Below are 25,647 nucleotides of genomic sequence, written 5' to 3'. Positions count from 1 at the left end.
GGAGCAACTAAGCCCGTGCACTACAACTACTGAGCCTGTGCTCTAGAGCTCGCGAGCCACAACTGCTGAGCCTCCGTGCCACAACTACTGAAGCCCGCATGCCTAGAGCCTGTGCTCTGCAACAAGAGAAGCCACCACAATGAGAAGCCCATGCACCGTAAAGAAGAGTAGCCCCTGCTCACCGCAACTAGAGAAAGCCTGCGCGCAGCAACAAAGATCCAATGCAGCCAAAAATAAATTAAAAAAAATTTTTTTAATAAAATAAAATTTTTTAAAAATCTATCTAAAGTGTAAATAAAAACTGTTCTGAAACTCATTCTTATCCCAGAAACATACTTAACAGAATGTGATCCTTTTTAACTTTCCACTAACTTAAAGCAAATGAAATCATAATTGTTGGACATATAAAATGAGATATTTTGTGTGTCTAAAATGCAAATGTCAACTATGTCAGCTCAAACCCATAAATCTTCTGGACTTAAACTGACAACTTTGTAAGAATTTTCTTTCTTTGCATATCCTATAAAAACGCTAAATTCCAATGTTTCATAAATTTAAAATAAGTAATTTTTTTCATAATCCTCAGCTGTAGTAACCAGTAAACAAAATATCATTATAAGCAAAGCTCTACTATATACCAAGGACTGGAAGCAGATTATTAATTTCTATCTCAGGAACTCGGCATAAACATTGTCAGTCAATGCAACATTTAAAAACAAGTATAAAGGGATACTTTTAAAACACTACAAAAATATTCAAGAATCCTTAAGCAAAACATTAAGTGCTAATGGTTAGTTTTTACTATTCAAAGGATAAGAGAACGATTGGTTATAGATACACAGGTGAAATTCACAAAATTTTAACACAGAAAAAAATTTTAATTCTCTTAGAACTAAATCCTCCTTCAATAGTCAGTATAGTTTTAAGCTTACCTTCTTCTGTTTCTACTGGCTGTTGAGACAGAATTTTAAGAAGAACAGGGTTTTTCCACACTCCCTCCTTGGTAACATGAACCAGTATTTGTAGGTTATTATTCCCAAATTCCAATAATGCATCATGTGACTCCTTAAAAAAAAGAAGAAAAAAAAAAGCATATCCATAAAACAGGCAATATAAAAAGTCATTTTGCCCTTTCAATATATCTGAATGTCTATGAAAAGACCTATATCTTGGATTTCCTAAAAATAAATAAGCAGAAAAAAAACTATCCTCAAAGTTTTGTGAAATTCTGTTGCTGCTTTTTAAAAAATGAAACTAGGGCATTTTCACTAAGTTAAAGAGTACCTTTAAAATGTTTTCCTGAATTCTCCTAGGTAAAATGATCACAATTCAATTTCCATCCTTGAATTACTCAATTATTTTAAGGCCACTGGCACAGATTTCTTTTAAAAAGATTCTGCAGTATTCACACAGGCAACCTATTCCTTCTAACAGAAGTATGACTTAATGACATCTATTGTTATATATCTTTTTAATTGTTTAAATTCTTCTATCAAAGGACTTTTAAAATGATAGATGGCTCCAGGGACTTCCCTGGCGGTCCAGCAGTTGGGACTCTGTGCTTCCAATGCAGGGGGCGCGGGTTCAATCCCTGGTGGGGGAACTGTGATCTCACATGCTGCGCAGCCAAAAAATTTTTAAAGTACACAGAAAAATGATAGATGGCTCTAGCTAAAAGTCATGGAAATGCAAGTTATTAGCTGTCATTCTATCTCCTCAGAAAACAAACAAAATATAATTGCCAATAGTTTATTCTTTAAAATACTTATATACACAAAGGGCGGGGAGGTAAGAGGTCAGAAATTTAACTTGACATAAATAATTAAGCATATATCTCACTGTCTTTTATTACTAGTGAGGATTATTGGTTGTTTCCATATTCTAAAATTTTAACTTGTTTTCCCTTATTTTAGACTGCTGAAATTCTCAAGGAACATAAGCTTTCACTGGTAGCAGTACTTCTTTGGAAAATAAAATATAGGTTAAAAATGTTCATAGACCTAAGACTATAATCTTATATTCACTTAAATAAAATATAAAGTTTGCTTTTTTCCCCTTAATTTTCATGTCAGAACGACAGGGTTTTAATACACACACACATGCACCATATACTGAGTTATCTTCTGCTAAGAAAGGTTTTAAAACTGACACAGAAAGTGATATTTCCAAATAACAGTTAACTAACAGCAATATTTAAATGCTATAATTTTCCTTTAATGGCTTGAAATGGCTTGACCTGTCCTCAGGCTTCTTTTTCCTTAACTTAGGACAACAGGCATTTACTTTGCAGTGAAGATGAAGATTCTATGTCAGAATGTGCTGTGTCTGGTTAACATATTTGTAACACCTAACAGCCCTATACCATTACACTTTAGCAGAACACTGTCACCCCCATGATACATAGCAACTAAAATAAAAAGCCACTGTTTGGGTTAAAAACAATTTTCTAATTTTTCATCTGTTCAAAATACAGTTTATTCTGAGTAAGATGATGTGTAATCCTTTATTACATATATATACACATACACATATATATATTATAGCAAAGTTACTTTTAAAAAATAACATTAGGTGGTCCAGTGGTTAGGACTCTGCGTTTCCACTGCAGGGGGCATGGCTTCAACCCCTGGTCAGGGAAGTAAGATCCCACAAGCCTCACAGTGCAGCCAATGAATGAATAAATGAATGAATGAATGAAGAGAGAAGAAGGAAGGAATGAAGGAAGGGAGGGAGGCAGGGAGGCAGGCACTTTAAAAAAATAACATTAGAGTCCTTAAAAACTATGGTGGAATTTTAAAAGTAATTTAAAAACTTAGATTTGTTTCTTTTTTAAGGTAAAACTATCCGCATCTTGAAATCTACAATACAGAAATACTAGCACAAGACGTTCACTCTACCACTGTTTACAATAAACAGCAAAGAGATTTGGCCAAATAATTTATGGTGCAACCACATAACAGAATCCCAGGCAGTCATCAAGGGAGAACTACATATGCAATCCTAGATACATGTCCATGTTAAAATCATTAAGTTAAAAAAAGTTGCAAAAAAACAGGATCTCATTTTTCTTTATTTAAAATTTCATTTCAGAACGTATTTTTATATCCATAATGAAAAGGTCTGGAAGGGTTACACAACTATAAACAGTGGTTGAGAATGCTCTCTGTGGCCTGCTCTTGTAAAACTATTCTCTTACCAAAAGTATCCTCAAAACTACCTGCTGCCTTATCCATTTATCACCTAAAATAAGAAAACCTCAAGGTTTTATGTCTCAGATTTCTACAGGGACCATGTCTTATATTTATCTGTACCTCTACTGCATTTATTAAACACATATTCAGAAATGTGAATATATATATCCTAAATGTCTGATAAATACCGGGCAAAGTTACACAGGTCAGAGGGAAGGCAAACATTTTATTCAGGCATACAATCTAAGAAAAGAATGAAGAAATATGAGAGTATTCTCTCTTCAAAGGATACTACTAATAATAATAGTAACAGCCTTAATAAGAATAAGTACACTTGCCCTTCTAGAATGTCGTATGCCAGGACAAAACTACTGGCAGGCAGAATGACAAAATCAATATGCTCTGTATGAAAGATGATTTTAACAGCAGCTGTATGAATATGTGAAGAGTTAGGACATTACAGGGATTAAATCAGGCCAAGAGCATGACGAAGAATTCTTCTCCTCAAACAGAAAATCTAAAGATTAACATTATATCATTTCATTTTGGATTTTTTATCCTAGAGGAAAGAAATTTCCAGATAACGAGGTGTGTCTGTTAACATGCAAATCTTTACTTATGCCTTCATGAAACAAGTGCAAGCTACTATGGAGTTTGTGTCCTCGAGGAAGCGGTTAAACAGAGCAAGCTCTAGGTATTAATCTAGGTGTAACTTTGGGCAAGCTAATTCACCTCTCTATGCCTGTCTCCCCATTTATAAATGGAGATTCAAATGATCTCTACGGTATAAGGTTTGCAATTTGATTAAAAGATACAAAATGTAAAAACAATGTAGAGTACTGTTCGGTACATAATTAATGATAATAAATGAATGGTAGTTATTTACTTATTATGTCTATTTTCTTTAAATAGTTTTTCTATCTCTACTGGTAACAGGCAAATTTGCTTCCTATTGTTTTTCCTCCTACCTTACTCTCCCCTCCCCAACTTCCTGCTTTCTGATCTGCTCATCTAAGAATTCTGATAATCAAGCCAATATAAGAGCCAACGTAGCTCTCCTGTTGAAAATGCATGCACACAATCTCTGATGACTATTTTGACGGTTTAAGAGACTTAGCATTGTAAGTCCCTGAAGTGTTAGGGGGAAATTACTAGATAAGTGTACTATCAATGAAGCAAATACCGCTACCTTATAAACATATACAATCTTACATTTTAATAGCTTTATTCTGCCTAAAACTTTGTGTCTGAAGAATGAAAACTTTTTTTGTTTCTAAGCTATGTAAAGGCTAACAAAACCAAATAATAAGGAAAAAAAAAACTTTTAGCACACTCCCTTCATCTGGAAGGCCTCCTCATTTCATGAACTTACTACCAATATATAATGAATTTGTTTTTGTTCTAAGTTTCCAATTTTAGTTTGCTGGGAGAAATTAACTACATGTCTTGAATACCTAAACAGAGACCTTTTTTGAGGCCACATCAACTCACCTGTAAAGACTGAAGGAAGAGTACCCAGGCTTCACATGGCAGTTCACTTTCAGACACTGAAAGCAGTAATTCAAAGCAACTCCTAGAATATGAATAACTAAGTCAGTATATAATGGTGGTTATAGTCATAATCAAGTACAGTATGACAGTGATACTGAATATACATTTTACATTTATTTAGACTATTTTAAATTTGTTTTTCACTCTTCAAAATTTCATTCAACATTGTTATATTTTCAACTTTAAAAAAAGAAAAACTATGAGGCTTTAGAGGAGGAATAATGGGATTATAAAACCAGGAATGTTTATGTTGCAAAAAAAAAAGTAAAAAGTTAGAGGTTTGGGGTTTGGGAAAATAGGAAGGAAAACAGGTAAGACCAGAGAAAAATAAAATGGACCACCCAGACTAGAATTTATCCCACCAAACAATCTGCAAACTGAATCAAGGTGATTCCACAACTAAAAACTAACAGCTGTTGTATTTTTTCAATTTGCAAATAAATACATTAAAGGTGTAACTCTGTCTGCTATTAGGCAGCCAAATATTAAAACAGCAGCTAGATTATCATGGACCCTTGGGGTGGTAATCTTATACTGTACCCTGATATTTTCTGCTAGTGTAATTCTTAGTTCAAATAATATAATTGTATTGCAGAATTTCACAGTGTTTCCCCCCAAAGTGTTCCTCAAAGACCACCACAGCTTCCAGATACTCTTGTCACTTCACTTGATCTATTCCTAAGGACAGAGAGAAAATGCATCATTCTAAGCCTGAGAAGGAAAAGAGACTCGAGGCAATTAAAGATTATGTTGCTTGGCTGGAGCTTCACTTATACTTTATCTCCTCAAAATGTGAATATAAAGGCTCAGAGCTAAGGAAATTTCATTCAAAGGTATGACCCTGATGTTGTTTTGAACAATGTGATGCCATAGTAAAGAGAAGTCAGGCAAACATTACAACCAAAAATACTCAATTTTAAGAGGGATTTAAGTTCTTAAACTTACAGTACTAATCTGCCAAGCACTAAGAGGACATCTTCGCATTCAGTAGTTAAATATGGGCGAGCACTGGCAAAGCTTTGGATGGCAAGTCGATATACCTCCAGAAGATACACAATATGTTCTGATGCATTCTTGCTGCTTGCATATTGCAATAAGGTCTAAAAAATAAAGTTAGAGTTTTAATTATTAAAAAAAAATAAAGACAATGAAACACACAAGACTATCTTTGTTCTCAAATGCACTACCCCTTCCTTTTTGTCTAACAGATGCATACACCTTTTATTTGCCTTTTTGTTTTTTTAACATCTTTATTGGAGTATAATTGCTTTACAATGGTGTTAGTTTCTGCTTTATAACAAAGTGAATCAGTTATACATATACATATGTTCCCATATCTCTTCCCTCTTGCGTCTCCCTCCCTCCCACCTTCCCTATCCCACCCCTCTAGGTGGTCAGAAACCACCTAGCTGATCTCCCTGTGCTATGCGGCTGCTTCCCACTAGCTATCTATTTTACGTTTGGTAGTGTATATATGCCCATGCCACTCTCTCACTTTGTCACAGCTTACCCTTCCCCCTCCCCATATCCTCAAGTCCATTCTCTAGTAGGTCTGTGTCTTTATTCCCGTCTTACCCCTAGGTTCTTCATGACCTTTGATTCCATATATATGTGTTAGCATACGGTATTTGTTTTTCTCTTTCTGACTTACTTCACTCTGTATGACAGACTCTAGGTCCATCCACCTCATTACAAATAGCTCAATTTCATTTCTTTTTATGGCTGAGTAATATTCCACTGTATATATGTGCCACATCTTCTTTATCCATTCATCTGTTGATAGACACTTAGGTTGTTTCCATCTCCTGGCTATTGTAAATAGAGCTGCAATGAACATATTGGTACATGACTCTTTGAATTACGGTTTTCTCAGGGTATATACCCAGTAGTGGGATTGCTGGGTCGTGTGGTAGTTCTATTTGTCGTTTTTTAAGGAATCTCCATACTGTTCTCCATAGTGGCTGTATCAATTTACATACCCACCAACAGTGCAACAGTGTTCCCTTTTCTCCACATCCTCTCCAGCATTTATTGTTTGTAGATTTTTTGATGATGGTCATTCTGACCAGTGTGAGATGATATCTCATTGCAGTTTTGATTCGCATTTGGTTTGTTTAGAGGATTCTATTTTCATCACTTAATGAATTGTTTCTGCTGAGTTAAAGAAAAGGCAGACTGCTCTTTTGACATGAGAATAAATCTAAGAATAAAGCCATAAAACGCCTATAGTTGTTCTCACTAGAGGTCTGGAGTTACCATTTCTGAAATTCAGTAATGTTTCATTAATACAACATTAAATTGAACATCAACCATGTGCCAATACACTGGGTATACAAGGATAAGAATATGATCCCTGACTTACACAAGAGACTTATTGCTGAGTGTAGCCCTCTCAGCTCTTTTTTCTACACACGTAGAACTTATTAGGCTTAATTTATACTTACCAATTTATAAAAGGTTGAGGTTTTTATTTTTAATGAAGTTTATTTCAAAAACTAATATACATGCCAAATGCCAGTTCATTTGTTTACAATGGGGGACAGTCATATTACCACCTATGGTCCCCATTCCCCATACTTTGACATAAGAGGTTATCTGGTGAGTTTAAAATCTAAAACAAAGGAAAACACAACCACAATAAAGCCTGATAAATTACATGTGTTCAAATGATGACAGAAAGCTGGCTTCTGTTCTCTTTGGACAGTGTGGAAAATCTGCCAAATTCTGGTTTGGGGTCTCTCTTTCTAGGTTCCACAAAGTTGCTCTCCCTACTATTAATATATTTCTTTCCTCTAACAACTGAATAGGTTTTGCTTATGCTTAACTGATACATCTCGTTAGGTTAAGACTTGAATTGTGCAAGTTTTCCCCCCCTAGAACACACATTCTGACTGGGCTAGGGAGTTAAGGCTACTTCAATAATAATTTCTTCTAACTTCCTGTCTTCTGATTTTTCTGCTTAGCAAACTACCAACAGCTGTGGTGGCACTGCAGGATTCCACTGATCTTCTGCAGTTTTCACAATAACAGTCCCTATATCTGTTCTGATAATTAAGAACTGACTGGTCTTGATTATTTAAAACAAACAAAAAAACTTAACAGGGAAATATATGATCAACCATTATACCATATACAGTAAAAGTTCTCTTAACTAACACACTGGATTATCTGATCTTTGCATACTTGAATGATCAAGCCAGTTAAGCTATTTTAGTACACCCATTTCAATTCAGTATCTTGCTGCTTTATCACAGTCACTTTAGAGAAGTGGGCTCTTTCTGTATTTTCAGAAAAGCATTATGTCCCCATCTAATCAAATCCCAAATTTTAGTAAAATAAGAAAAAAAAATAATAACAGGATCATAAAACTGACCCCACAACAATCCTTTCTAGCTAAAACAGTGAAGAGAAGGAATGCAGAATCGTGTGCTTATCAGTTACATAAAAAAGATTTCACATAATCTCTCTGAAGAAATGTATTAAAATCTATGTCAGAACGAGATTGTTTTAGATCAGCAAATTACTTACTGTCTGCATTGGTTAATCTGAAAACCAGAGGGCTTTACAAATTTATATTCAGTAGCAGATTTTATGCTCCGGAGGTCAGATTTATCTTATCAATCTTTACAGGCCTAACACTCTTCTACCCCCTTCCATCTCCATAGGACATTCAAGTCTCATTAAATGTTTACTGAATAAATTTACCATTTTACTGAATAAACTCATCATTCTATCCATTTGACAAATATTTTTTGAGAGCCTACTCTAGTAAGGAGCTAGGTACTGGGGGAAAAGAGATGGGGGCCTATCCTCGTGCAGCTTTCAGAGTAAGTCAACACAGCATGATAGTTGAAACCACACATGCAAATTAACCAACTACTGGCTAAAGTATGCAAAGAGAAGGGCATAGTGCATACAGATGAGGTTATTCTTTCCACAGTCCACCTTCCCACTCAGAAGCTCCTGCCACCAATCTAGTATCTTCTGACACGGACATTCCATTAAGACTCCCAACAAGTTACACAATTTCAAAGATTCAATACCCCATGACTATTTATGTTTACGTTTTTCCCTATACTGATTTATATATTTTTTATATTCCTAAATGTTTTCCCCCCTTATATGTTAATCACATTAAGGAGGTGTCCTTAACATGTCCACTATGAGCATACTCTGGACATTGGAAGAATCACTGGAACAATCTTCATTATCATCTTTTTTAAAAATGCAAGATGAAACTGAATGAATTACAGCCATCCAAATGACATTTTAAGTACCTCATGTAAACAAAATTCCATGAGAAGCAGAAAAGAAAAATGGAAGTCTCTTATTTTTCTTTAGACATTTAAATTTTAGACACCAACAAAACTGAATAAGAAAGGGGCAATAAATGATAACTATGACTCCCTCAAGTTCACTGGCATTCTTCAGAGACCAAATTAATGGCCTCTTCTCTTTGTTTCAGTAAATGCATTTACGCTACAAAAGTTTACTATGTGGCAATACTGTGCTGGGTACTAGAGGTGAAGACTCTTATCCTGCCCTTAAAGAACTAAATACACTGAGAGGTCAGATAAATTAGCCCAATCAGGTACCATCTTTGATTATTTTAAACATTCTTACTGGGGTGCTCTCATTCATATCCAAGGCAGATTATCTCTCAAGTCCTTGCTATATACCTCAAATGCCTGTTAGACATTTCCATCTGGATGTCCTAGTCAAATCTAAAATTCAACATGTTGAAAACAAACATCTTCCCCAGCAAATATGTTCTTCCTCCTATGTTCCATCTGCTTCTTTTCAGGAGCCAGAGCTAAAAAAACCTGTCCTTGAAACCACCACACCAAAGTTTGCTGATTCAACTGCAGAAATACCTTTGTCTGTGATCTTATGCTTTATTTCTACAGACAGTGACCTAGACCAGGCCCCCAACACCCCTCACCTGGAATGCTACAACAGTTTACTTCTCTAGGCTAAATATCCTCCAGTTCTGTGTACGTGTTGTAGTCATAACGTACTTGTACCCAAAAAAATTAATGCACAGGGAAAATAACTAGAAGGAACTCAGCTAATACGGTTATTAGCACTGGAGTAGTAGTAGGATTATAAACAATTTTCTATATTTTTATAATTTTCTGAAATTCTTCCCAAATTTTCTTTAATAAGTATTATGTTTACAGTGAACGAAAGAATCTCTTCCCTATCCCAATTCTATCTATATTCCTCACTACATGGTTTCATACATTCCTTACTACATGGTTTCAAAGAGACTGGTAGCATCCTATTCTCTGAAACTATCAAGGATGGAGAATTCTTTTCTTCATGATGGTCATATTTTATGCAGGGATGCATTCCAATTTAAAACTCAAATGGTTCAAGACTAATTTTTCCGGTGGAATAACCATAGTTATTGTTTTTGAGCACACAGTATGCACTAGGTATCTTCCTAAGAGCTTTACATGCTACGAACATTTAATACAACAACCTGAAGAGCTAGGTGATTTATCATCAGCTCATTTTTTTTTACATCTTTATTGGAGTATAATTGCTTTACAATGGTGTGTTAGTTTCTGCTTTATAACAAAGTGAATCAGTTATACATATACATATGTTCCCATATCTCTTCCCTCTTGCGTCTCCCTCCCCCCCACCCTCCCTATCCCACCCCTCCAGGCGGTCACAAAGCACCTAGCTGATCTCCCTGTGCTATGCGGCTGCTTCCCACTAGCTATCTATTTTACGTTTGGTAGTGTATATATGTCCATGCCACTCTCTTTGTCACAGCTTACCCTTCCCCCTCCCCATATCCTCAAGTCCATTCTCTAGTAGGTCTGTGTCTTTATTCCTGTCTTACCCTAGGTTCTTCATGACATTTTTTTCCCTTAAATTCCATATATATGTGTTAGCATACGGTATTTGTTTTTCTCTTTCTGACTTACTTCACTCTGTATGACAGACTCTAGGTCCATCCACCTCATTACAAATAGCTCAACTTCGTTTCTTTTTATGGCTGAGTAATATTCCATTGTATATATGTGCCACATCTTCTTTATCCATTCATCTGATGATGGACACTTAGGTTGTTTCCATCTCCTGGCTATTGTAAATAGAGCTGCAATGAACATTTTGGTACATGACTCTTTTTGAATTATGGTTTTCTCAGGGTATATACCCAATAGTGGGGTTGCTGGGTCATATGGTAGTTCTATTTGTAGTTTTTTAAGGAACCTCCATATTGTTCTCCATAGTGGCTGTACTAATTCACATTCCCACCAGCAGTGCAAGAGTGTTCCCTTTTCTCCACATCCTCTCAGCATTTATTGTTTCTAGATTTTTTGATGATGGCCATTCTGACTGGTGTGAGATGATATCTCATTGTAGTTTTTTGATTTGCATTTCTCTAATGATTAATGATGTTGAGCATTCTTTCATGTGTTTGTTGGCAGTCTGTATTATCTTCTTCGGAGAAATGTCTATTTAGGTCTTCTGCCCGTTTTTGGATTGGGTTGTTTGTTTTTTTGTTATTGAGCTGCATGAACTGCTTGTAAATTTTGGAGATTAATCCTTTGTCAGTTGCTTCATTTGCAAATATTTTCTCCCATTCTGAGGGCTGTCTTTTGGTCTTGTTTATGATTTCCTTTGCTGTGCAAAAGCTTTAGTTTCATTAGGTCCCATTTGTTTATTTTTGTTTTTACTTCCATTTCTCTAGGAGGTGGGTCAAAAAGGATCTTGCTGTGATTTATGTCACAGAGTGTTCTGCCTATGTTTTCCTCTAAGAGTTTGATAGTTTCTGGCCTTACATTTAGGTCTTTAATCCATTTTGAGCTTATTTCTGTGTATGGTGCTAGGGAGTGATCTAATCTCATATTTTTACATGTACCTGTCCAGTTTTCCCAGCACCACTTATTGAAGAGGCTGCCCTTTCTCCACTATACATTCCTGCCTCCTTTATCAAAGATAAGGTGACCATATGTGCGTGGGTTTATCTCTGGGCTTTCTAACCTGTTCCATTGATCTATCTTTCTGTTTTTGTGCCAGTACCATACTGTCTTGATTATTGTAGCTTTGTAGTATAGTCTGAAGTCAGAGAGCTGATTCCTCCAGCTCCATTTTTCATTCTCAAGATTGCTTTGGCTATTCGGGGTCTTTTGTGTTTCCATACAAATTGTGAAATTTTTTGTTCTAGCTCTGTGAAAAATGCCAGTGGTAGTTTGACAGGGATTGCATTGAATCTGTAGATTGCTTTGGGTAGTAGAGTCATTTTCACAATGTTTATTCTTCCAATCCAAGAACATGGTATATCTTTCCATCTATTTGTATCATCTTTAATTTCTTTCATCAGTGTCTTATAATTTTCTGCATACAGGTCTTTCATCTCCTTAGGTAGGTTTATTCCTAGATATTTTATTCTTTTTGTTGCAGTGGTAAATGGGAGTGTTTTCTTGATTTCACTTTCAGATTTTTCATCATTAGTGTATAAGAATGCCAAAGATTTCTGTGCATTAATTTTGTATCCTGCTACTTTACCAAATTCATTGATTAGCTCTAGTAGTTTTCTGGTAGCATCTTTAGGATCCCCTATGTATAGTATCATGTCACATGCAAACAGTGACAGCTTTACTTCTTCTTTTCAGATTTGGATTCCTTTTATTTCCTTTTCTTCTCTGATTGCTGTGGCATCAGCTCATTTTTAAAATGGGGAAACCAAAGCACAGAGAGATTAAGTTATTTTCCAAAAGACACCTGGTATTAAATGTTAGGATTTGAACTAGTGTCATCTGACTCCAGAGCCCACACTTAATTACTGTGCTACGAGACTTTTCAGAATGCACAATTCTACAACTATTTTAGGTGTGTTTTAAAACTCTACTTTCCCCACCAGGTGTTAACTTTAACCTTTTACAGTAAGTAGTATCATGGTCATCATTTGGCCTTCTTCCTGAGAGTTTACAACATTTAATTTCCATTTAAAATGACTGCTTCTGGGGAAAGTTTTCCAGCAATAGTGCTGATTAATATTCTACAGTTCAGAATGCTGGTGGTTCACAAAGAAATGACAAAAAAATATCTGGTACTTGTTAAAGCTGCATGTCCTGTGGCAACAGGAAATTATGTGACTTTTAATAGAGGAGGATTTTCATTATTTCAAATTTTACACATAAAACGAGAAATCTTACTGATTTTAATTTCTCAACTCATGAAATTCCCAGAATTACATAAATTTGAGTAAAATGTGATTGCACTATGACAGACAGGCTTTCAGCAGGGGGTAGCACTTGAGCTGGATTTCTGAGGTACAGGTCAAGTTTGAAAATTCAAAAGTGAGGGGAACAGGACTCCAAGTAGACAGTAACTTGAACAAAGTCAGAAAAGACCAATAGAACAGATAGGGCAAACAGTGACAAGACTTTACATCCGTTGGTGAGGAAGCACGGGAGGTTTCCCTAGAAGAGACTAAGCTGGGTGTGAGATGGAATGAGAAGAGAACAGCTGGCTGCTTACATTCAGAAAGTGGCTAGAGTAAATTACAACTTTTAAATCTTTTACATATGTTGCTATTAGGCCCCACCTCACACTTTCTACATTGGTTACAGTTGTTTCTTTAAAATCTAGAAATATGACTTACTTATTACTCTATCTACCTACCTATTCATCTATCCTGGATTCAGTTCATCATCCCAGCCTACCAAGATTATTTTTAGATAGTAATTCTGTCATGGGATTTAACTATGCTTTCTAACTTCATTTCATTTTCAAAAATATCTTTTGCTGTTTTTTCATAAAATTAATATCCTTTATTGTTTAAGAAATATGGATCAATAGAGAAGCAAAAATAAAAATGTCAACAATCTACACTATCACTACCCAAAAATAGACCACTGTTAACAGGGTAATATTAAGTTTGAGGGCTTTTTAATGCCTAAATAGCAGTATTTTAATGGACTCAAACTATACATTGTTTTGTAAAATTTTCTTCAACATCAGTATTTTTATAGTTCATATGTGTATCACAGTTTATTACTCAAGTCCCTGTTTCTGGGCATGATGGTTTCTAACTCTGCATTATTATATATAATATTTAGGACAATGTTCTATAAATGGAATTGCTGGGTCAAAGGATGCATAATTCTTTAAGACTTTACATAGTGCCAAATTCTGCACCAGAAAATTTGTTCCAATTTACATTCCTATTATTTATGTAAGATAGTAACAGACTGAGGAACTGTCACAATTATTGTACATTACAACCTAAATACAACTTTTTGAGGGTCAACTGGATAAGGGAAATACATTATTTTTGTTTACTCAATTTATCATCTTTTCATTACTACTGTGGTTGAATAAAAATTTTCATGTTTCCTTTACAGCACCCATATGGTATCTTCATTTCAGTTATCAATAACAGTAAGGAAGAGAGCTTGGATGAGAACAGCATCAACAGTTAAACTTCCCAAAAAACTGAAGAGGTAATACATCCTAACTCATTCTATGAGGCCAGCATTACCTTGATACAAAAGCCAGACAAAGACTACAAGTAAAGAAAACTACAGATCCATAGGCCTTATGAACACTGATACAAAAATCATCAACAAAATACTAGCAAACTGAATTCAATGGCATACTAAAATGGATTATACACTATGACCAAGTGGGATTTATTCCTGGAATGCAAGGATGGTAAAGCATATAAAAATCAATTAGTGCACTACACCACGTTAAGAGCATGAAGGGAAAATACCTCACATGATCACCTCCACTGATGAAGAGTGTTTGAAAAATTCAACAATCTTTCATGCATGATTAAAAAAAAAAACACTCAACAAACTAGGAGCAGAAGAAAATTACCTCCATATAATATAGACCACGAATGAAAAACCCTAACATTATACTCAATGGTGAAAGAGTAAAAGCTTTTCCTTTAAGGTCAGGAAGAAGGATATCCACATTCACCACTTCTATTCAATACAGTACTGGAAGTCCTAGTGAGAGCAATTAGGCAAGAAAAAGAAATAAAAGGCATCCAAATTGGAAAGAAAAATACAGTATCACTGTTTGCAGATGACATGATTTTACATATATTAAATATTCCACACCAAAAAACCTATTCATATAAACAAGTTCAGCAAAGTTGCAGGATACAAAATCAACATACAAAAACCAGTTGTGTTTTTTGTTCTTGGCCATGCTGCACAGCTTGCAGGATCTTAGTTCCACAACCAGGGATCAAACCCGGGCCCACAGCAGTGAAACCACACAGTCCTAACAACTGGACTGCCAGGGAATTCCCTCAGTTGTGGTTTTATACACTAACAATAAATAATCTGAAAAGGACGTTAACTATTCCATTTACAATCACATCAAAAAAACAGGAATAAACCAAGGAAGTGAAAGACTTTCACACTGAAAACTATTAGAACTTGATGAGAGGGCTTCCCTGGTGGCACAGTGGTTAAGAATCCGCCTGCCAATGCAGGGGACACGGGTTCGAGCCCTGGTCCGGGAAGATCCCACATGCCGCGAAGCAACTAAGCCCATGCGCCACAACTACTGAGCTTGCGCTCTAGAGTCCATGAGCCACAACTACTGAGCCTGAGTGCCACAACTACTGAAGCCCGCGTGCCTAGAGCGTGTGCTCCACAACAACAGAAGCCACTGCAAGAAGAAGCCAGCACACCACAATGAAGAGTAGCCCCCGCTCACAGCAACTAGAGAAAGCCCGCGCACAGCCACGAAGACCCAGTACAGCAGCAATCAATCAATAAATAAATTTATATATTAAAAAAACTTGAAGAGAGATATTAAAGAAGACACAAATAAATGGCAAGACATGTCATGAAAATGTCCATGGATTGAAATACAATACTGTTAAGATGTCAATATTATACAAAGGAACCCACAGATTCAATGCAATCCCTAACAAAATCCCAGTGACTTTTTTTTGGGGGGGGGGGTAGAAATAGAAAATCCATCCTAAAATTAACATAGAATCTCAAGGGACCTTGAACTGCCAAAACAAACTTGAAAAAGAAGAATGAAGTTGTAAATCTGATACTTTCTGATTTCAAAATTTACTACAAAGCTACAGTAATCAAAGCAGTGTGTACTCAAGTAAAGACGGACACACAGACCAATGAAATAGAGGAGTCCAGAAATAAACCCTCGCATATATGGTCAAATGATTTTCCAGGGTGCCAAGACCATTCAGTGGGGGAAAGGACAGTCTTTTCAACAAACGGTGTTGGGAAAATTGAATATCCATATGCAAAAGAATTAGACTCTTACCTCATACCATAAATTAGCTCAAAATAGATCTAAGATCAGACTGCAAAGCCAAAAGAAATAAAAGCAAAAATAAACAAATGGGACCTAATGAAACTTAAAAACTTTTGCACAGCAAACAAAACCATCAACAAAACGAAAAGACAACCTATGGAACAGGAGAAAATATTTGCAAATGATGTGACTGACAAGGGGTTAATATCCAAAATATACCAACAACTCCTACAACTCAGTATCAAAAAACCAAACAACCCAATCAAACAATGGGCAGAAGACCTCAACAGACATCTCTCCAAAAAGACACACAGATGACCAACAGGCACATGAAAAGATACTCAACATCACTAATTATCAGAGAAATGCAAATCAAAACCACAATGAGATATCACCTCACATCAGTCAGAATGGCTATCATCAAAAAGTCTACAAATAACAAATGCTGGACAGAACGTGGAGAAAAAGGAACCCTACTACACTGTTGGTGGGAACGTAAACTGGTGCGGCCACTATGGAAAAAAGCGTGAAGATTCCTTTAAAAACTGAAAATAAAGCTACCATATCATCCAGCAATTCCACCTCTGGGCATATATCCTGAAAAGACAAAAACTCTGATTTGAAAAGATACATGTACCCCAATGTTCATAGCAGCATTATTCACAATACCCAAGATGGAAACAACCCAAGCGCCCACCAAGAGACAACTGGCTTAAGAAGATGTGGTATGAGGGCTTCCCCGGTGGCGCAGTGATTGAGAGTCTGCCTGCCGATGCGGGGGACACAGGTTTGATCCCTGGCCCGGGAAGATCCCACAGGCCGCGGAGCGACTGGGCTCGTGTGCCACATCTACTGAGACTGTGCTCTAGAGCCTGTGAGCCACAACTACTGAGCCCACGTGTTGCAACTGCTGAGACCCATGTGCCTAGAGCCTGTGCTCCGCAATGGGGGAAGCCACTGCAATGAGAAGCCCGTGCACTGAAACAGGGAGTAGCCCCCACTCGCCGCAACTGGAGAAAGCCCGTGTGCAGCAACGAAGACCCAACACAGCCAAAAATAGATAAATAAATAAATAAAAAATTAAAAAAAAGATGTGGTATGTGTGTGTACACATACACACACACACACACACCACATAATAGAATATTACAGTCATAAAATAGAATGAAATATTGCCATTTGCAGCAACATGGATGGACCTAGAGAATATCATACTAAATGAAGTCAGTCAGACAGAGAAAGACAAATATCACATGATATCACTTATATGGGGAATCTAAAAAATAATAAAAATGAATCTATATACGAAACAATCACAGAAAACAAACTTATGGTTACCAAAGGGGAAGCGGGGGATAAATTAGGAGTACTATGGGATTAACAGATACAAACTGCTACATATAAAACAGATAAGCAGGGCTTCCCTGGTGGCACAGTGGTTAAGAATCTGCCTGCCAATGCAGGGGACACTGGTTCGAGCCCTGGTCCAGGAAGATCCCACATGCCGCGAGGCGAGTAAGCCTGTGCGCCACAACTACTAAGCCTGCACTCTAGACCCTGCGAGCCACAACTACTGAAGCCCATGCGCTTAGAGCCCGGGCTCCACAACAAGAGAAGCCACCGCAATAAGAAGCCTGCGCACCGCAACGAAGACCCAATGCAGCCAAAAATAAATAAATTAAAAAACAAAAAAAACCCCAGATAAGCAGCAAGGATTTACTGTATATCACAGGAAACTATATGCAATATCTTGTAATAACCTATAATGGAAAATAATCTGAAAAATATATGTATAACAATAATTTTGCTGTACACCTGAAGCTAACACAATATTGTAAATCAACTACACTTCAATTAAAAAAAGAAAAGAAAAAAGGAAAAAATAGATCTAAGAGCTAAAAATCATAAAACGCTTGGAAGAAAACAGTGGAAAAGCTTCATGATATTGGACTTGGAAATGATTTCTTAGTCATGATACTGAGAGCACACGTAACAAAAGTATAAGCAGATAAACTGAGCTGTATCAAAATTAAAAACTTTTGTACCCCGAAATTTGGATACTATCCATGTGGTAAAAAGAAAACCTGCAAAACAGGTGAAAATATCTGCAAGTCATCTGTTAATGGATTAATATCCAAAATATATAAAGCTTTAAAACTCAACAACAACAAAACCCAATTAATAATGGGCAAAGGACTTAGACATTTCTCCAAAGAAGATACACAAATGGCCAATAAGCACATGAAAAAATGTTCAACATCAGTAAGTAGGAAATGCAAATCAAAATCACAGTGAGATACCATTTCACACTCATTAGGATAGTTATTATCAAAAACAAACAGAAAATAACAATTGTTCGCAAAAATGTGGAGAATTTGGAACCCCTGTGCATTGTTGGTGGGAATGTAAAATGGTTCAGCCACTGTGCAAAATGTATGATGGTTTCTCCAAAAATTAAACAGAATTACCATATGATCTAGTAATTTCACTTCTGGATATACACCCAAAAGAACTGAAAGCAGTGACCTGAAGAGCTATTTGTTCCCATGTTCATAGCAGCATTACTTACAATAGGTGGATGCAATCCAAGAATCCATCAAGGGGTGGATGAACAAATTGTGGTATATAAACAGTGGCATATTATTCAGCCTTAAAAAGAAAGGAAATTTGACACATGCTACAATCTCGATGAATCTTAAAGCTATTACGCTAAGTGAAATAAGCAAGTCACGAAGAGACATAGGTTTCCACTTATAAAAATGCACCATAGTCAAATTCATAGAGGCAGAAAGCAGAATGGTGGTTACCAGAGGCAGGGGAGAGGGACGAATGGGGGATTAATGTCTGGTGAGTTCAGAGGTTCAGTGTGGGAAGATGAAAATGTTCTGAAGATGAATGGTGGTGATAGTTGCATAACAACATAACATACTTAAAGCCACTGTGAACTGATGCTTAAAAATAGCTAAAGTGAAAATTTTTATATTATGCATACTTTACTACAATATAAAAAAATACCCAAAAAAGTAAACTTTATGTCTTAAGATTTAAGAAGAGCAATTTTCAAGAAACAGAAGTGCATAAGCATGATTAGGAAGACTGGGGAAAGAGAAGGATAAATTCAAATACCCCACATTTCTGTTTCAGTAAGTCACTAGTACTAAAGAGACTGATCTAGAATACCTTTTAAATCTTGAGATTTTTAAATCCAAGCTTTATCACACTGGAGAAGAGGATCACAATTCTGAGGCAGTTGTGTAATAGAGTGAAATAACATGCCTTTCGGCTGTGGATTCAAACCTCTACCCCCATCATTTGCCAGCTAACCTCTCTGGGTCTTGATTTTTAAAAATCACTTAACTGAAATGACTGAGTACTCATTTTGCACCAGACATTGCACAATACAGCTTAAAAAACTGTGGCAAAATACACGTAACAAAACTTACTACCTTAACCATTTTTTTAAGTGTACAGTTCTGTGACATTAAGTATATTTACACTGCCGTGCTACCATCACCAACATCCATCCACAGAACTTGTTTCATCTTGCAAAACTGAAACTGACCCATTAAACAATAACTCCCCATTTCCCCTTCCCTCCAGCCCCTGGCAATCACCATTCTACTTCCTGTCTCTATGTGTAATATAGCTTTCATAACATTGTATTTTCTGTTTGAAAAAAGCAACACAAGAGTGTGGTAATGGCATCAGGGTATACAAATAGATCAACAGAACAGAATAAAGTCCAGAAACAGACCTACATACATATGGCTAATTGATTTTCAGCAAAGCGCAAAGGCAATTTCTCAATTCAATGGGAAAGCAGTCTTTTCAACAAATGATTCTGGAACATTGAGATGTTCATATTTTTAGAAAAAGGACTTCCATCCATCACTCACACAATACACAAAAATTAACTCCAAATGGATCATAGATCTAAATGTAAAACCTAAAACAGTAACATTTATAGAAGAGAACATAGAAAGCCTTTGTGCTCTTGGGTTAGGCAGATTTCTCAGACATAACATGAAAAATACAATCAATAAAAGAACAAGTTGGGCTTCCCTGGTAGCTCAGTGCTTAAGAATAGGCCTGCCAATGCAGGAGACACGGGTTCGAGCCCTGGTACGGGAAGATCCCACATGCCGCAGAGCAACTAAGTCCGTGCGCCACAATTACTGAGCCTGTGCTCTAGGGCCCGCGAGCCACAACTACTGAAGCCCGCATGCCCTAGAGCCCGTGCTCTGCTACAAGGGAAGCCACCTCAATGAGAAGCCTGTGCACCGCAACAAAGAGTAGCCCCTGCTCACCACAACTAGAGAAAGCCCGCGCACAGCAACGAAGACCCAACACAGCCAGAAATAAATAAAATTAATAAAAATAAATAAAAGAACAAGTTAATAAACTGACCTTTATCAAAATTAAGAACTTGTATCCTTCAAAAGACACTGTTAAGAGAATAAAAAGACAAACCACAGCCTAGGAGAATACATGCCAACAAGCAAGCCATGGCTTGGCTGCTCTTATGCCCATCTAGTAATGCGGGACATTTCGTTCCTGTTAATGTCTCACCCAGTTTTTCCCTGAAGTTCTTGATAGTGTCTCTCATGAGTTTAGAACAGTTCTGTCCACAATGTGTGTCTGCCACCATGTTGTTCTGCCTCAGTTCATCCTTGTCATGATCTGCTCCTTCTAAGCTGGTAGAGAGCACCTCAGGCTTTCTCCATGCCCACATCAACACAATGGAATCTGTGTCACAGCCAAGAGTGTTCCCTCCAGAGATCCCAAGTGAACCAGAGGCAGAATGTGTGTAACTTAAAAGTGATACAAATCACCATCCCCAATCTGTCTACCTTTTGCCACCTAAGTCACAACATTTAAAGAAGGAAAAAAAAGAAAAATATATTGCATAAAGGACTTGGGTCCAGAAACACACACATATACACCCCTCAAAACTCAACAGTAAGAAAAGAGACAATCCAATTCTTTCAAATGAGCAAGAGTTGAAAAGATACATTCCCAAAGAAGATACATGGTTGGTAACTAAGCACATGAAAAGATACTCAACAGAAGTCATTAGGGAAAGGCAAATGAGAACCACAATGAGCTGCCACTAATTTTAAAATGGCTAAAGCTAAAAAGACTGGCCACACCAAGTGCTGATCAGGAGGTGGAAAACTTGAACTCTCATACATTGTTGGTACGAATGTAAAATGATACAACTACTCTCAAAAACCTGACATGTGACCCAGCCATTCCAGTTATTTACCCAAGAGAAAGAGAAGGCGTTTGTTCACACAAAGACTTACACATGAATGTTCATAGCAGCTTTGTCTGTATTAGCTAAAAACTGGAAACAAGCCAAATATACCAACAGGTGAATAAACAAATCATGATAAAGCCATAGAATGAATACTCAGCAATGAAAGGAATTAATTATTAATATATACAACAACATAAAAGAATTTCAAAATAATTATACTGCAAGAAACCAAAAAGAGACTTACAGGTTTATTTATGTAAAATTCTAAAAATGCAATATAATCTATATATAGAGACAGCAGCATAGCTGAGTGAGGATGTTATGGTTATATATGGGAGGAAAGTAAGAAAGAGGAAATACAATGGGAGTAGAAAGAAAGTTCTAGGAGTGACGGATATATTTGTTATCTTGATTGTGGTTTCATGGGTATACAGATATGCCAAAGCTTATCAAATTGTTCATTTTAAATATGAGCAGTCTACTGTATGTCAATTATACCTCAATAAAGCTTTTTTTAAAAAAACACAATGCTCCACAAAATGCACAAAATCATAAAAGGAATTTAAATAAATTTTACATTTCAATTGTCAGATTTACTATTTTTACTGCAATAAAGTGTAAAAATTCTGTGCATAAAAATAATATAAGGGACTTCCCTGGTGGCACAGTGGTTAAGAATCCTCCTGCCAATGCAGGGGACATGGGTTCAAGCCCTGGTCTGGGAAGATCCCACACGCCGGGAGCAACTAAGCCCACGAGTCACAACTCCTGAGCCTGCGTGCTACAACTACTGAAGCCCACATGCCTAGAGCCCGTGCTCCACAAGGGAAGTCACTGCGTTGCAATGAATAGCCCCCACTCGCCAAACTAGAGAAAGCCCGCGTGCAGCAATTAAGACCAATGCAGCCAAAAATAAATAAATGAAATGTTAAAAAAAAGTTTAAAAATTACCTTAAAAATGATATAAAAAGTGAAAAGATAAACAGAAGAAAAGATAATTCCAAAGTAATGACCAACAAAAAATTCATATCTAGAATATAATTTCATAAAAACTGTTAAGAAAATCCAAATTAAAAATGAGCAAAAAAGAGGAAAAAGTAATTCAGAAAAGAGGAAATCTGAATAGCAATAAATATAACCAAAAAGATAAGCAACTCCTCACAAGTAAACAGAAAAAAAAATTAAAACCACAATGAGATACCACAGTCTATCCATCAGAACGGCTACAATTAAACTGTTGACTATACAAAGTATTGGCAAGAATGAAGGGCAATGGTAACTTTCATACACTGGTAACTGCATAAACTGCTACAAATACTTTGGAGAGTAACTTGGCAGTATTTATTATAGTTGAAGATAGGCTTATATATGAAGCTAGCAATTCCACTGTAAGCATATACCCTAAAAGAAATTCTTGCACCCATGTATAAACATATAAGGAAAAGATATCTACCCCAGCAGTTAATGTAAATGCCTCTAAATCCATCAGTAAAAGAATGGACAAATGAACTGTGATATATTTACATAATGAAATACTACACACCAGTGAAAAATGAAAGTATCAAGACTATACATACCCAAAAGTATACATACATACTAGATACACCTTAGAAACATTATGTTGAATTCAAAAAGCTTCAGAATACATACAGTACATCATTTAAGCAAAGCTGGAAAATATAAGAAATAATATTACACATTATATTAAAATACACAAATACAAAGTAAAGAGATGGAGGAGAGATTAAATAGCAAAATCAGGATGATGGTGGGAGGGAGATGATGTCTGTAACAGGGTACATAGGTAGCTTCAATTATTTTATTTCTTAGGCTGTGTTCATTTTAGTATGCACTTTACTACCTGTATGTTGGAAATATTTGATTTTTTGAAAAGTAACATACCATTCAAAGTTCTGAGCAAAACTGATTTTCAACCTAGATTCCTACACCCAGCCTAACTAACACAAAAGAGAGGGGAAACCTCCTCAGGAAGCTACTGGAGGGTAACTCCTCACACCCCAAATAGGGGAGTAAAACAAGACAAAGACAGGAGGGCTAGGAAACAGTATCTAACAAAGGAAAGAAGCAAAGACAAGTACTGAAACAATAGTTGATAAAATGAAAATTAATTTAAAAGGGTAATATATAAGTATAAACCGTACAAAAACACAAGAAACATAAAGTGAATGTCCCACTTATTCTTCACTGAAATGCAACAAATGATAACACTTTAACTGTCTTTCAAAACTTTTTCTATACATCATTGCTTTATAAAATGGGATACTATATAGTTTTCTGTTTCTAAAACAACAGATCTTGGATACCCTTTCATACCAAGACATATAGTACTACCTTTTTGCCTGTTTAAATTTTATTTGAAACATACTGAAATACACCAAAAAGGGAAAATCCACTCATAATTCCACCACTTTAAAATTTTCTATGCAACAAAGAAGTGAAAGATCACACCAGTGCCATCTAATTCTACCCCTACTCTCTATCGCCAAATAACCCCAATAAATACAATTTGGTACATATGCCTTATATACATAAACAAAAGCTTTCTAATTCTTTGTAATAATCTCCTGTGCTCAAATGTTTTATGGCTCTGGGGTGTTCAAAGGGTACTTATTTTTTGGCATTTCCAAATCTAAAATATCTTATAAAAGCCCTCATCTAGTCCAAGATGGATTCCTGGCATTCCTGCTCTCCCTTAAACTAGTAGGGTCTTCCCTTCTTAACCATACACTTGCTTCAAATTTTCAGTTTGGCAACAAACACTAATGAAGCCGATTATAGAAAAGTGGCACGGAAAATCATTTCTTTATAATCTATACCAATTGGAAAGAGCAATAACGTTGCTTACTCAAAACCATTTATGTTAGACCTAAAAATTATTATGTAATAGTTAAGCAAGGGAATTGTTTTGCTTATGTTCGTGTTACCTAAGGACAAACTAGTTGGAAGGTAGATAAATACATATAACCGTCAAACACTGACTACTGCACTTTTGTACCAATAAGCATATGTAACAGGAAAAACTGCTTAATATTTATCTTCTCCACTAGACAATAAGCTCACTGCAGACCAGAACCCCAAGTAGCACATAACAGGTATTTTGTAATTATTTGCTTTTGATTCTTTGCCCAATTATTAAAGGATATGCTAACTTATTTTTGAAGTTCGATTAAGACAATTTTTCTGATACATATCTTTGATTAGCATGAAATATGCCTGTATACTAAAACAAATTCAACTAAGTAGATTGAACTCCCAAATTCTCACTGCTTCCTTCAAACCCTGTAAAGGAGGAGAGCAGCATAATATTGACCAAACTGCACTTGTGGGAATTTTAAAAAGAAAATGCTTAAGATCACATTATTTTTTAGAAAGGTGCTCACATCAGATTACAATGATAATCAATTTTGCTTGATAGTAAATAGATATGTCAAAGTTCATAACTTTATTGATATTACAGCTGTTATATAATATCACACAATATTGATATAATTATTCTGATCCTCAGCTAACATCCTCGACTGAGAGGGAGTTTCTAACTTACAAGTTTTAAGCTGGAAAGGGAATGGGGCAGAAAACCTCCAAAGTTCTTCCCCCAAACATAAGATTCTACAATTTTATGAAAACATGGCCAACTTTTTCCCAAGAACTCAAATCCATGTTACAAAGTCAAATCACTTTTGATATATGCACGTTTCAATAAAATGAAACACATAATTTAAATGCCAAACAATAAACCAAGTTAAAGCCAACAGCCAAATGAATAAAAAATATTTCATATAGAATGATCTATTAGTTGCAACACGTCAAACGCATTATACCTACTATAAACCCCAAAAGGCATCCATATTGCTTCAATGTAATAGAAAGTTACTGTAAATTACACTTCCAGTCTACAAAACTCATCATAGGCTCTCTGAATCTAAAACTATGTTAGCAAATGCTCTGAAAGCATTTAGGTAACTTTTTCTTTCAGTGAGCTCTACATTGACAGGAAAATGGAGAAAAACCACGCTACATGAAATACTTCTTTGAGAGTCTGCCTGCCGATGCAGGGGACACAGGTTCGTGCCCCGGTCCGGGAAGATCCCACATGCCGTGGAGCGGCTGGGCCGGTGAGCCATGGCCGCTGGGCCTGTGCGTCCGCAGAGGGAGAGGCCACAGCAGTGAGAGGCCTGTGTACCGGAAAAAAAAAAACCAAAAAAAACCAAAAACAACATTCAGTATAGAAACGAAATAAAGAAACAGACACGCTGGGTACCTATCTGCTACTACCAAAAACTATGCTAAGGGTACTGTAATATTGTCCCATTTGATCCTCACAACCACCTACGGGGTGGCTGTCTATTAACC

The 25,647-nt window shown here is 36.3% G+C and overlaps 1 protein-coding gene across 1 annotated transcript in view; it reads right to left on the bottom strand.

The window, feature by feature from the left end:
* The window catches only part of RLF (RLF zinc finger), an 80,880-nt gene that overhangs the window by 42,968 nt on the left and 12,265 nt on the right, over positions 1–25,647 (bottom strand). Inside the window, exons 2-4 of the mRNA XM_032638539.1 lie at positions 5,688–5,842; positions 4,683–4,764; positions 933–1,065 (exon numbers count right to left, since the gene is read on the bottom strand). Of these exons, the coding sequence (XP_032494430.1) occupies positions 933–1,065; positions 4,683–4,764; positions 5,688–5,842 (370 nt within the window). The remainder of the gene's footprint in view (positions 1–932; positions 1,066–4,682; positions 4,765–5,687; positions 5,843–25,647) is intronic.

Source organism: Phocoena sinus, chromosome 1 (assembly GCF_008692025.1).
Source record: "Phocoena sinus isolate mPhoSin1 chromosome 1, mPhoSin1.pri, whole genome shotgun sequence".
In the NCBI taxonomy this organism is placed as follows: Eukaryota; Metazoa; Chordata; class Mammalia; order Artiodactyla; family Phocoenidae; genus Phocoena; species Phocoena sinus.
Note: the sequence above shows the minus strand (reverse complement) of the source record. Positions and strands in the feature narration are given on the sequence as shown.